This window comes from Papio anubis, chromosome 7 (genome assembly GCF_008728515.1).
Source record: "Papio anubis isolate 15944 chromosome 7, Panubis1.0, whole genome shotgun sequence".
In the NCBI taxonomy this organism is placed as follows: Eukaryota; Metazoa; Chordata; class Mammalia; order Primates; family Cercopithecidae; genus Papio; species Papio anubis.
The window spans coordinates 31,648,416-31,661,020 of NC_044982.1; the positions used below are offsets into that span (position 1 = coordinate 31,648,416).

The following is a 12,605-nucleotide window of genomic DNA, read 5'->3' on the forward strand; positions in this document are numbered from 1 at the left end:
GCCAGGCATGGTGGTATGTGCCTGTAATCCCAGCTACTCGGGTGGCTGAGGCATGAGAATTGCTTGAACCTGGGAGGCAGAGGTTGCAGTGATCGAAGATTGCTCCACTGCACTCCAGCCTGGGTGACAGAGTGAGACTCGTCTCAAAAAAAAAAAAACAAAAAAAAAAAACTGGGGGGAAATCAGAAGTTATACTTGGATCTTTGACTGGATGGGAGTTGGCTAGATGGGTTGTCAAGGTCAAATCATAAAATAATTTAGCATATTCTACTAAGTAGTTTGCATTTTATCCTATAGGCAGCCAGTGAAGAATTTTAAGCAGGAGAGTAAGGTCCGTTTTAGATTCCTTTCCAAATATGATTACTTTACATATATGTTTTGGTAAAGGTTTGGAAAGCTACTGCTGGATGTGGCATTGGAGGTATTAGAGAGGACTATTACTTTTTACTTTGGTTACTTATATGTTTCTTTTATGGCAAATATCATTTATTTTGTTTTTATTGTCTTTTTCCTCTCCTGTTTTCTATTATAGTTTTCTTTATTTCTCTCTTTTTTTTTTTTTCTCTACTGGTTTAGAAGTTATATATTCCATTTATATCCTTTTAGAGATTAGCCTTAACTTTTAGCATGCATACTTATCACAGTTTAAAAGTAATTCATTTCTCTATCCTCTTCTAACTGTACCAAAATCTTATAAACCGTTCATCTCCTCCCATCTTCCATGTTGCTGTCTAGTACTTTAATTCCACCTTGTTTTTAATCCCCTGGTGGTCATTTTATAGTCAATCTTTATTTAGATTAAACAAAGTGTTCACCAGAGTCTTTGTTCACCATTGCCTCTTGCATCCTACTTATTCTGTGTTCTTTTATGTTCTGTTTTTTTTTGTTTGTTTGTTTTTGTTTTTTTTTTTACTGAAGTAAATCTCTTAAAAGATCTTTTATCCACAAACAGATCTTGAGACAAAAAATACAAAAGTATAAAAATAAATAGAAGTTATTTTAGTAAGAGTCCATGGACCAGACATGGTAGCTCATGCCTGTAACCCAGCACTTTGAGAGGCTGAGGCAGGCAGATCATCTGAGGTCAGGAGTTCGAGACCAGCCTGGCCAATGTGCTGAAATGCTGTCTCTACCAAAAACACAAAAAGTAGCTGGGCGTGGTGGCGGGTGCTTGTAATTCCAGCTACTCAGGAGGCTGAGGCAGGAGAATCGCTTGAACCCGGGAGGTAGAGGTTGCAGTGAGCTGGGATCACGCCATTGCACTCCAACCTGGGTGACAAGAGTGAAACTCTGTCTCAAAAAAAAAAAGTCCATGAATGATAAGCTGTCTTTTAAAGTTTCTTTATTTTCCCTTCATACTTGCATGATTATCTAGCTAAAAGCAGAATTTCACATTGCCAGTTATCCCCCCCACATTTTGAAAATATTTCACTACTTTTGACTTTCTATTTTATTTATTTTATTTTATTTTATTTTATTTATTTATTTATTTATTTTGAGACAGAGTCTCACTCTGTTGCCCAGGCTGGAGTGCAGTGGGATGATCTCAGCTCATTGCAACCTCCACCTCCCAGGTTCAAGCGATTCTCCTGCCTAAGCCTGCCAAGTAGCTGGGATTACAGGTGCCCACCACCACGCCTGGCTAATTTTTGTATCTTTAGTAGAGATGGGGTTTCACCATGTTGGCCAGGCTGGTCTCCAACTCCTGACCTCAGGTGATCTGCCTACCGTGGCCTCCCAAAGTGCTGGGATTACAGGTGTGAGCCACCACACCCAGCCTGACTTTCTGTTTTAGCCATTGAAGTCCTTTGTCAATCCAATTATTACTCTGTAGGTAATCTGATTTTCCCTCTGGTTGCTCTTGCAATGTTCACTTTGTCTTTGGTGTTCTGCAATTTCCCTGTGAAATATCTTTGTATGGATTTATTTTCATTTCCTTCTGGAGATTTGCTGTGCTTCTTCAACTTGGAAAGTATGCAGTCATTATCACCTCAAACCTTTATTTCCCATTCTCTGTCTTGGAAATTTTGTCAGGTCTACTGGGCCTTATCTTTCTACTCTCCGTGCCTCTTCAAATCTCTTCCGTATTTCCCATTGCTTTCTCTCTCTGTGATACATTCTGCAAAATCTCCTCTTATGTTCCAGTGAACTAAAGGATCTCTTCATCTTGTGTTTAATTATGTGTTTAGCTTATCCACTGAGTTTTTTATTTCAGTGACTAAATTTTTAATTTCAATGACTATATTTTTTATTTCCAGAAGTTGTGGGTTTTTTCCCCCCAAATCTCACTGTTCCTTTTTCATCGTGTCCTGCTTTTTTCATTAGTGTTCCTACTCCTTTATCCCTAGCTCTCTTTATTTGGAGCACAGGCAAATCCACATCCACATCGTCTAGAAGTCTGAAGTGCTGTACTAATATCTAAAATAGTAATATCTAAAATTAGAAGATAGATGTAGTAGATAAATTGGGGGATAGATTGATGTGGGAAGATTTGAGTCAGAGAGAGCAGCTGAAGGGTTATTGCAGTCATGCGGGTAAGAGAAGATGAGGATTGGACTGAGTCAGTAGCAGAGGGAGTAGAGAGGAGTGACATATTTGAGACAGAATTTGGGAGGCGGAAGCAAGAGGACCTGGTGAGCAATCGAATGTGAAAGAATAAAGGAGAAAACAAAAGCAACGGTGATTCTGAGGGTTGTAGCATGGGTGGCTGGAAGGATGGTGGTGCCATTGACAGAGAAGGGGCACAGATGAGGAGGAACAAACCTGCCTAGGAGTTCCATCGTGAAGCTGGGTTTAGACACAGTGAATGTGCCTTCAGGTGGAATGCCCAGCGGATAGGCAGACTTAAAAGATCTGGTGCTTGGAAAAGAAATCTGGGCTGTACGTAATATCTATCTGAGAGTTAATAGTGTATATATTTTGATAGTATCAGAAGCTGGAGAAGGGCCTTGAGGAGGCGAGGTTGTCCAGGGAGAATATGGAGAGTGAAAAGGAAGAGAGAAAAGGGTGGAGCCTGTGGAACATCAGCATCCAGGGTGCATATGCTTTGGCAAAGGTCTGGAAAGCTCTGCTGAAAAGATGAAATTCTAAGGATGGCTGAAAATACTTGGGTAGAGAGGGAGGAGGAAAACCAGGAAAAAGTAATATTGCCAAAACTAAGGAAAGTTTTAAGCAAGGAGGGAATGGCCAATAATGGCTGTGAAGTAGAGCCTGAAACGCTGGACTTGGCTGTCATGTGGACATTAGTTGTCTTGTGGAATCATTTCCTGGGGATGAGGTAGGGCAGAAGATAAGAGTGCAGTGAGTCAGGAGCATATGAAGCGGGAGGAAGTGAAGCTAAGTAGACTACTCTTTCAAGAACTTTGGCTACACACAGAAAAAGATGGGGTGAGAGCTAAAGGTTAGAGGTGGTTGGGAAGTGTGGGGTGGGATTCAAGGCTGAGGAAGGGTGTTTGTTTGCTTTAAGACAAAAAAGACCTAAGCACATTTGCAGGCCAAGGGTGAAACATTCAAGAGGAAGAGCAGCTGTCAGTCAGCTCTTGGATCATCTTGGCTTTGCACTTTCCAGAATTGCCTTTGGATCAGACTTTGCTCTGCTTCCAGCAAAGCTCTTTCCTCTCCACAGACATACTTTCTCTAAGACCGCTGCTCCAAATTGTCCTAAATCCAAAAGATAGGATCTGTTAGAGTCTTTTATTGTAATTCAATCTCTAAATATGTAACCAGAAAATTATAAGAAAAACTTTTCCTAAAGGAACTTCAAAGACTACTGTTAAGGAGTTTACTTCAAATGCAAACAAACCTCTGGTTTCAGAAAATCTTGATTATGCTATGTCAGGCAGATCAGGAGAGATTTTTGTGTGATTCTGGAAGAAACTGGAATAGTTTTGGTGTTTTGAGGAGGTAGCTACTTGAATCCTAGCAGTTGAAAGATCATTAATACATCCTTCTATACAGCTCTATCTTCTAGCCTGATGAGGAGGTAGAGGCTGCAGTGAGCCGAGATCGCGCCATTGCACTCCAGCCTGGGCAACAATGAGACTCTGTCTCAAAAAATTAAAATAAATAAATAAGGCCGGGCACAATGGCTCATGACTGTAATCCCAGCACTTTGGGAGGCCGAGGCAGGCAGATTATCTGGGGTTGGGAGTTTTGAGACCAGCCTGACCAACATGGAGAAACCCTGTCTCTACTAAAAATACAAAATTAGCCAGGCGTGGTGGTGCATGCCTGTAATCCCAGCTACTCAGGAGGCTGAGGCAGGAAAATCACTTGAACCCAGAAGGTGGAGGTTGAACCGAGAAGGCAGAGTTTGCAGTGAGCCAAGATCGTGCCATTGCACTCCAGCCTGGGCAACAAGCGCGAAACTCCATCTCAAAATAAGTAACTAACTAACTAAATAAATAAAAATAAAAATATTAAATTATCCAGCATTAAACAGACCATTGGAATATAAAATGGACTGAGATGAGACCCATCACCCCTTCACTAGGCTTACAAACAGATGTTTTACCATCCCAGATATACAAACACCAGAGAGAACAGCAGAGCAGTTAGGTTTGCTCTCCATCCACAGTAAGCTTTGTTAGTGGATTGAGTCTTACGAGACCATCTTTCTGTTTAGGTTCGTTTGGGAAAACGTGATTTTTAAATTATATGTAGTATAGTATCTACTACCTAGCTCTTGGTAACTGTGCTCATTTATAGGCATGGCAGACTAGAGTATAGATGAAGGAGGGAAGAGAATTTCCTGAGTCTGGTTTTAAAAGAAAATGTACCGTGTTGTAATCTTAGGAGGCAGATTTACACATAGCCTTTTCCAGGAGTAAAGAAATGATTTTCTTATAAAGAAATCATTAAATGTGCAACAGGTTTTTTTTCTTTTTACCTCCAGAGGTTAAACAAATTGGTAGCATGAAATAGTGTCTGCTTTAAATTTCTTTAAAGTTCTTTTGTAAATATTAATATCCACAGGGATGTAACTATTGAAAAGGTTACCCCAGGGACAGAGACATACAAGGGAGGAGAAATTTCTCAACAAAGGGCCTCAGAAAATAAACTTTCTGACCTGAAGGGAATTGTCCCCAGAAAGCCCGTGGGAACTGAAGTGACTGTTTACTTATGTTTATGATATTTAAGCAAGTGTTATACTGAGCAGTGGTTGTGTTGATGGTTGTTGTGTATGTATTCTCAGTTTGTGTGTAATATTACACTTGTTCTGGCTAAGATTACACACACAAACAGACAGCCTTTTAGTGAGAAGCCTTCCTGATGTTTTGAACTGGTTGAATCATCAAGACTACTCTCACCAGCTACGTAACCTCATTGGTTGAGAAGCTATCTCTGGAGGAAGTCTCAGTAGCTAAGTATATTCTGCGTTCAATAACAGTTCTGTTCAGTTGCTTGGTTTTTTCACATTCAAAGTGCCTTACAACAAATAAGTTTATCCCCAAGTGCAGTATTGCTGGAACTCTTTCCTTCAGAAGGCATGATTTAAAGAAGAAAATTGAGATATTTTGTAAACTATCAAAGGGCAAGTAAAACATAACGGTAGATTAAAGCCTATTTTCGTTTTGCTTTGTAGGAATTTATCCGAGAACAAGTGGAGGTAAGCTTTTCCTTTATTTTGGGGTTTCACACAGAAGCATCACACATAAAAGGCTTTGTTGTTCCATTTCCTTTTCCTGTTAATAATGTGTTTATGCATTAGCTGCTCCAGACCACAGGAGGCATCCAAGGGACATTGCCACTGACTGTCCAGAAGGTGCTGGCATCCCAAGCCTGCCATGGTAAGCCCTTCAACATAGCAGTGATCAAACGCCTCTGCATGCAGAGCCCTGGCAGGGCTGCCGGGATTACAAAAGAGGCAGAGGGCACATTTACTACTTAACTCTTGGAGAATACAATTTAGATCAAGAAACTGGAATGTACATTTTAAAAAATCACTTTTACAAAAACAAAATCCCAACACACAAATTTGACTGTAGTGCTGCCTGACCTATATGAGTGGAGGAATAACTCCTAGAGGAGATGCATTTTGAGTTGAATTTTGAATGAGCTGGGGGACATGGGTTCATAGCATGGAAGGGGGAGCTCACTACAGGGAGAGTAAACAGCCTGTGCAGAGACGCAGAACAGAAACAAATTAGCTATGTGAGAAGCAGCAAAGAGTATCAAGAAACTAGGCAGGTAAGAGAACAGAAACCTAGAAGGTCACAGCAAAACCTTTGGATTTGATACAGAAGGCATTGGAATTAGCAAGGGTTCTTTTCTTTTCTTTCCAACTTTTATTTTCACTTTAGGGGGTACATGTGCACTTTGTAACATGGGTGAATTCCATGTCACAGGGGTTTGGTGTACAGATTATTTTGTTACCTAGGTAATGAGCATAGTACCCAATAGGTAGTTTTTCGATCCTCACCCACCTCCCACCCTCCACCCTGAAGTAGGCCCAGGTGTCTGTTATCCCTTCTTTGTTTCTATGTGTATTCAATGTTTAGCTCCCACTTGTAAGTAAGAACATGCAGTATTTGGTTTTCTAATTCACTTAGGATAGTGACGTTGAACATTTTTCATATGCTTGTTGGCCATGTGTATGTCTTCTTTTGAGAAATGTGTGTTCATGTCCTTTGCCCATTTTTTAATAGGGTTTTAAAATTTTTGCTTGTTAATTTATTTAAGTTCCTTATAGATTCTGGATATTAGACCTCTGTTGGATGCAATTTGCAAATATTTTCTCCCATTCTGTAAGTTGTCCATTTATTCTGTTGATAGTTTCTTTTGCTGTGGAGAAGCTCTTTAATTAAGTCTCACTTGTCAATTTTCGTTTTGTTGCAGTTGCTTCTAGAGTCTTTATCAGGAAATCTTTGCCAAGGCCTATGTCCAGAATGGTATTTCTGAGGTTTTCTTCTAGGGTTTTTGTAAAAAGATGGAATGCACCCATGTGCGGTGGCTCACGCCTGTAATCCCAGCACGTTGGGAGACTGAGGCGGATGGATCACCTGAGGTCAGGAGTTCGAGACCAGCCTGGCCAACATGGTGAAACCCCATCTCTACAAAAAACACAAAAATTAGCCGGGCATGGTGGCACATGCCTGTAATCCCAGCTACTCAGGAGGTTGAGGCAGGAGAATCACTTGAAACCAGGAGACGGAGGTTGCAGTGAGCCAAGATCGTGCCACTGCACTCCAGCCTGGGTGACAGAGTGAGACTCCATCTCAAAATAATAATAATAATAATAATAATAATAATAATAATAAAGACGGAATATTTCGTGAATTTGCATGTCATCCTTGTGCAGGGACCATGCTAATCCTGTATTACTCGACTTTTATTATATGTGCTGCCAAAGCGAACACCATTGAGGGTTCTTGAGCAGGGTAATATGATACAATATAGAAAACAGGGAGCTGGGTGAGACCCTGTGAGGAAGGTGCCTGCTTCTCCTTCACCTTCCGCCATAATTGTAAGTTTTCTGAGGCCTCCCCAGCCGCGCAGAACTGTGAGTCATTTAAATGGTCTTTCCTTTGTAAATGACCCAGTCTTGGGCATTTCTTCCTAGCAGAGTGAGAACAGATTCATACTCCTCCATCACCAAATGTCATCATTGCCACCTTCAAAATGTATCTTCAGTCCGTCTGATTCAGGCTGTCTGGCCCCTCCCTCATTTTTGCCACTGTTGAGTTCTCTCACTTAGTTCCTCACGTTCACTCTGGCTCCCTTTCAAGCCACTCTTCTCTCGGCACCCAGAGGAATCTTTTTGAAACATCCCTCTGAGCATGTTGTTCTTCCAACTAAAATGTGTCAGTGACGACCCATTGCTCTTGGGATAGAAATGTGATTTTTTACTGTGGCCCACGAGGGTCTTCATGATTTGGCCCCTGCCTGCCTCTCCAGTGTCATGTCATATCACTCTCTACCTTGTTCTTTACATCCTGGCCTGCTGTTTTGGTCTTCTACTTCCTGTGTGCTAAACATCTGTCAGCTTCGGGGCCTCTGCACTGCCTTTTCCTCTACCTGAAACACTTTTCCCTCCTCCTTCAATTAGCCATGTCTTTCTTAACCTAAAGTCTCAGCCTGAATACTACTTTGCCAGGAAAGCCTTCCTTAAACTCCTCAACTGGGTTTGGTCTTCCTATTATATATTCATATTCTGTATTTTATAGCACCTATATTTATCATCTAAATTATTGTGTAAGTATCTGCTTCATGTTTGTCTCCCCTATTAGACCATAAGCGCCATGAGGAGGGAAATTATCTGTCTCATTAACTGCCTGACAAAGCTCCCAATACAAAGTGTATACTTAATAAATATTTGTTGACTGGGTAAATTATGCATAAAGGCAGGTTATAACAATATGAGAGTTTAGGAAGATTATTATGGAAATTAGAAAAAAAGAAGCAAATAAAATGAACATTGAGATTGCTATTGGACGATCCATGGAAAAAGAGAACCCCAACTTCACAAACCCATAAAGAGTAGGCAAAAATACTGCTCTTGCCTCTTGGAGAAAAACTCTGAAAGGAAGACCCTAACAAGTTAAGGAATGCCTCCTACAGAGATTAGAAAGACAAATACTCCGTAAGAAAAAGCTGAGAGACAGGTCAGTCCTGAAGCCTTAGTTTCATCCATGGTCATAAGCACCAATTTCTTTCTTTCTTTCTTTTTTATTATTATTTTTTTTTTTTTGAGAATGGAGTCTTGTTCTGTTGCCCAGGCTGGAATGCAGTGGCATGATCTCGGCCCACTGCAACCCCCGCCTCCTGGGTTCAAGCGATTCTTCTGCCTCAGCCTCCCAAGTAGCTGGGACTACAGGCGCGTGCCACCACGCCCGGCTAATTTCTGTATTTTTAGTAGAGGCGGGATTTCACCATATTGGCCAGTCTGGTCTTGAACTCCCGACCTCGTGATCTGCCTGCCTCAGGCTCCCAAAGTGCTGGGATTACAGGCATGAGACACCGTGCCCAGCCTATAAGCACCAATTTCAAGCAGGATTAAAGCCTCATTAAAGAAGCCTAAGAAACATGTTACTTTTTCCAGATATTTGGCAGTGACCCAAGGTCAGCATTGGTTTCCCACTATACACACTATAACCTTCTTGTTTCTCTCTTTCATTTAGGGGCCATTAAGTTTAATGATGGCCTGAGCTTACAGGAAAGTTGCCGCCTTATTGAAACTCTGTCCTCGTGCCAGCTGCCATTCCAGTGTGCTCACGGGAGACCTTCTATGCTGCCATTAGCTGACATAGACCACTTGGAGCAGGAAAAACAGGTACATTAATGACTAACAGGAGCAGGAGGGAGCAAAGTTTATCTTCTCTTTCTTTTCTGGCTTTTACTACGCAACTGTAATCTGTCTTAATCCTTTCCAAAATAGGAGAGTTTTGCAAAATCTGCATTGGAAGTTTCACGTAAAGCCTCACCGATTTCATTTTCCAGCTCAAATCCAAAATGGAGCTTAGACTGAACTGTCAGGTCACCTACATAATGGCTTTGTATTTTAAAACTTAACACATGTACAGACTTATGTATCCTGAATATCTATTGCCTGCTGGCCCTAGGTTTGATAATTTGCAGTTCTTCCTAAAGCTACTGAAAGTTGGTAGAAGCACAGTAAATTCACTGTTGGCAGTATAGAGCTTCCACATCCAGTTTCTTGATACTACCTGCTGGAAATGGTGATCTGTGACTGTACCTGGCCATCCCCAAGGATCTTGAGTTATAGTTTGAGGATGGTCAGACAGGGACCCAAGCTTGGGGATCTCTACATTATGCTTTGGCCCTAATTATCCAGCAACCTGCAAACTACAATGTGGGTAATGCAATAAAGGCACAGAATGGCTTAAATTAAGAACCTCTGTCCTTGTTATAATCTTCAATGAAGGAGAACATGGAGAACATAACAGGAATGTCTCTGTTGCTGCTTTCCAAAATCTTTTTTTTTCCTTTTTTTTGTTTTTTGAGACGGAGTTTTGCTCTTGTTGCCCAGGCTGGAGTGCAGTGGTGCAATCTCGGCTCACCGCAACCTCCGCCTCCCGGGTTCAAGCAATTCTCCTGCCTCAGCCTCTGGAGTAGCTGGGATTACAGGCATGCGCCACCACGCCCGGCTAATTTTGCATTTTTAGTAGAGACGGGGTTTCTCCATGTTGGTCAGGCTGGTCTCGAACTCCCGACCTCAGGTGATCTGTCCACCTTGGCCTCCCAAAGTGCTGGGACTATAGGCATGAGCCACCACACCCTGCCCCAGATCTTTTCTTTTGCTAACCTTTCCCTGCTAAGGGATATAAAATCTTTTCTTGCATGGAGTTTTCAGGTACTAATGTTTTCTGACTCAACTAGCTGATTTTACTTCATTAAAACCTCTTTGTTTCACAAAGAAAAATACGAAGAAAGTTTTTTTCCATTGCTGAAGAGCTTGGAATCTAGACTTAAAGTTATCAGTCCCCTTTGATCCTTAAAAACATCTATAATCTCCATTGAATCCACAAGTTAGAAATCTAAACAGATTATAACAACCAGACTTTGGAAATATTTGTATGCTACCTACATTTTCTTTTTCTTTTTTTTTTCTTTTATTTATTTTTATTTTTTTTGAGACGGAGTCTCCTTCTGTTGCCCAGGCTGGAGTGCAGTGGTGCAATCTCAGCTCACCACAACCTCCATCTCCCAGGTTCAAGCAATTCTCCTGCCTCAGCCTCCTGAGTAGCTGGGATTACAGGTGTGCACCACCAGCCCGGCTAATTTTTTTTGTATTTTTAGTAGAGACAGGATTTCACCATATTGGCCAGGCTGGTCTCGAACTCCTGACCTTGTGATCTGCCTGCCTCAGCCTCCCAGAGTGCTGGGATTACAGACGTGCACCACCACGCCCAGCTAATTTTTTTTGTATTTTTAGTAGAGACAGGGTTTCACTATGTTGGCCAGGCTGGTCTCAAACTCCTGACCTTGTGATCCGCCCGCCTAGGCCTCCCAGGGTGCTGGGATTACAGGCATGAGCCACTGTGCCCGGCCTATATGCTACCTACATTTTCATATTGCTAATTGAAGTTATTCTTTCTTCCCATAGATTAAACCCAATCTCGCTAAACTTCGCAAAATGGCCCAGGCCTGGCGTCTCTTTGGAAAAGCAGAGTGTGATACAACGCAGAGCCTGCAGCAATCCATGCCTCCCTGTGAGCCACCATGAGAACAGAATCACTGGTCTAAAGGAACAAAGGGATTTTCACTGTATGCCTCTGAGCAGAGAGCAGCAGCAGCAGGTACCAGCACGGCCCTGACTGAATCAGCCCAGTGTCCCTGAGCAGCTTAGACAACAGGGCTCTTTGTATCAGTCTTTCTTGAGCAGATGATTCCTCTAGTTGAGTAGCCAGATGGAATTCAAGCCTAAAGACAGTTCATTCATTTGCATCCATGGACACAGAAGGTTGCCATATAGTATCTACCTTTTGCTACTTATTTAATGATAAAATTTAATGATCGTTTGATTGGTTGCTTGGTTTGTTATTTGAAGGGTGTGATTTTTGTTTCCGTACAGTTTTTTTTTCAAGCTTCACATTTGCGTGTATCTAATTCAGCTGATGCTCAAGTCCAAGGGGTAGTCTGCCTTCCCAGGCTGCCCCCAGGGTTTCTCCACTGGTCCCTCCTTTTCCCTTCAGTCTTCTTCACTTCCCTGTGCTGCTGCTTCACGTGCTGCATCTCAGACTTAAAGAGTTTCTCTACTTTCAGTGAAAACACTCTCTAGGGTCTTTCATCAGGCCTTTAGTTATTTTAGGGGTAAAAACTATGGATAAAAAGGACAAGGATAGAACAGAGAAAATTTAAAGTCCTGTTCCGGGTTTTTTGTTTTGTTTTCTTTAAAAACTCAGAGACTGAGGCCGGGCGCGGTGGCTCAAGCCTGTAATCCCAGCACTTTGGGAGGCCGAGACGGGCGGATCACGAGGTCAGGAGATCGAGACCATCCTGGCTAACACGGTGAAACCCCGTCTCTACTAAAAAATACAAAAAACTAGCCGGGCGAGGTGGCGGGCGCCTGTAGTCCCAGCTACTCGGGAGGCTGAGGCAGGAGAATGGCGTGAACCCAGGAGGCGGAGCTTGCAGTGAGCCGAGATCACGCCACTGCACTCCAGCCTGGGAGACAGAGCGACACTCCATCTCAAAAAAAAAAAAAAAAACAAAACTCAGAGACTGATGTTCAATATCCCAAACCAGTAAAATGGAGAAAATACTATGAGCTTGTTTTTTAAAATATGATTTTTTTTTTTTTGGTACTTCATAAAGTATCTCTTTATGTGACAGCAATTGTCATATCAAAACACAGCATATCTATGTTCAACCTAACCAAATATGTTTACAGTTTCCCTTTCAGGAGACAAGGGTTCTTTGGGTCCCTTTCAAACAGTATCTTAGTGTTACTATATTATGCCTATCTATTGCCCTTATAATTTCACTTGGGACCAGGACTGATCATTCTGCAAATGCTTGTTATGCCATTCTCAATCTATTTTTCCCACACCTTTTCACATGATTTGTGGTTAATAGGACTCAATAGACTAAAATTGCATAGTAGAAAAAAAAAATACAAAAAGCCAGCTGGTAATGTTTATTGC

The 12,605-nt window shown here is 41.8% G+C and overlaps 1 protein-coding gene and 1 non-coding gene across 12 annotated transcripts in view; one reads left to right on the top strand and one right to left on the bottom strand.

The window, feature by feature from the left end:
• The window catches only part of MLH3 (mutL homolog 3), a 35,112-nt gene extending 23,629 nt beyond the window's left edge, over positions 1–11,483 (top strand). For all 11 annotated transcript variants that reach the window (XM_021941404.2, XM_021941406.2, XM_021941409.2 and 8 more), the window contains 4 exons: positions 5,585–5,608; positions 5,711–5,789; positions 9,120–9,271; positions 11,066–11,483. In XM_021941404.2, the coding sequence (XP_021797096.1) occupies positions 5,585–5,608; positions 5,711–5,789; positions 9,120–9,271; positions 11,066–11,185 (375 nt within the window). In that variant the 3' untranslated portion in view covers positions 11,186–11,483. The remainder of the gene's footprint in view (positions 1–5,584; positions 5,609–5,710; positions 5,790–9,119; positions 9,272–11,065) is intronic.
• On the bottom strand, positions 7,256–7,358 carry LOC116276018. The gene has a single exon (XR_004185478.1). It is a non-coding gene; the product is annotated as a U6 spliceosomal RNA (small nuclear RNA).
• Positions 11,484–12,605: the final 1,122 nt, after the last annotated feature.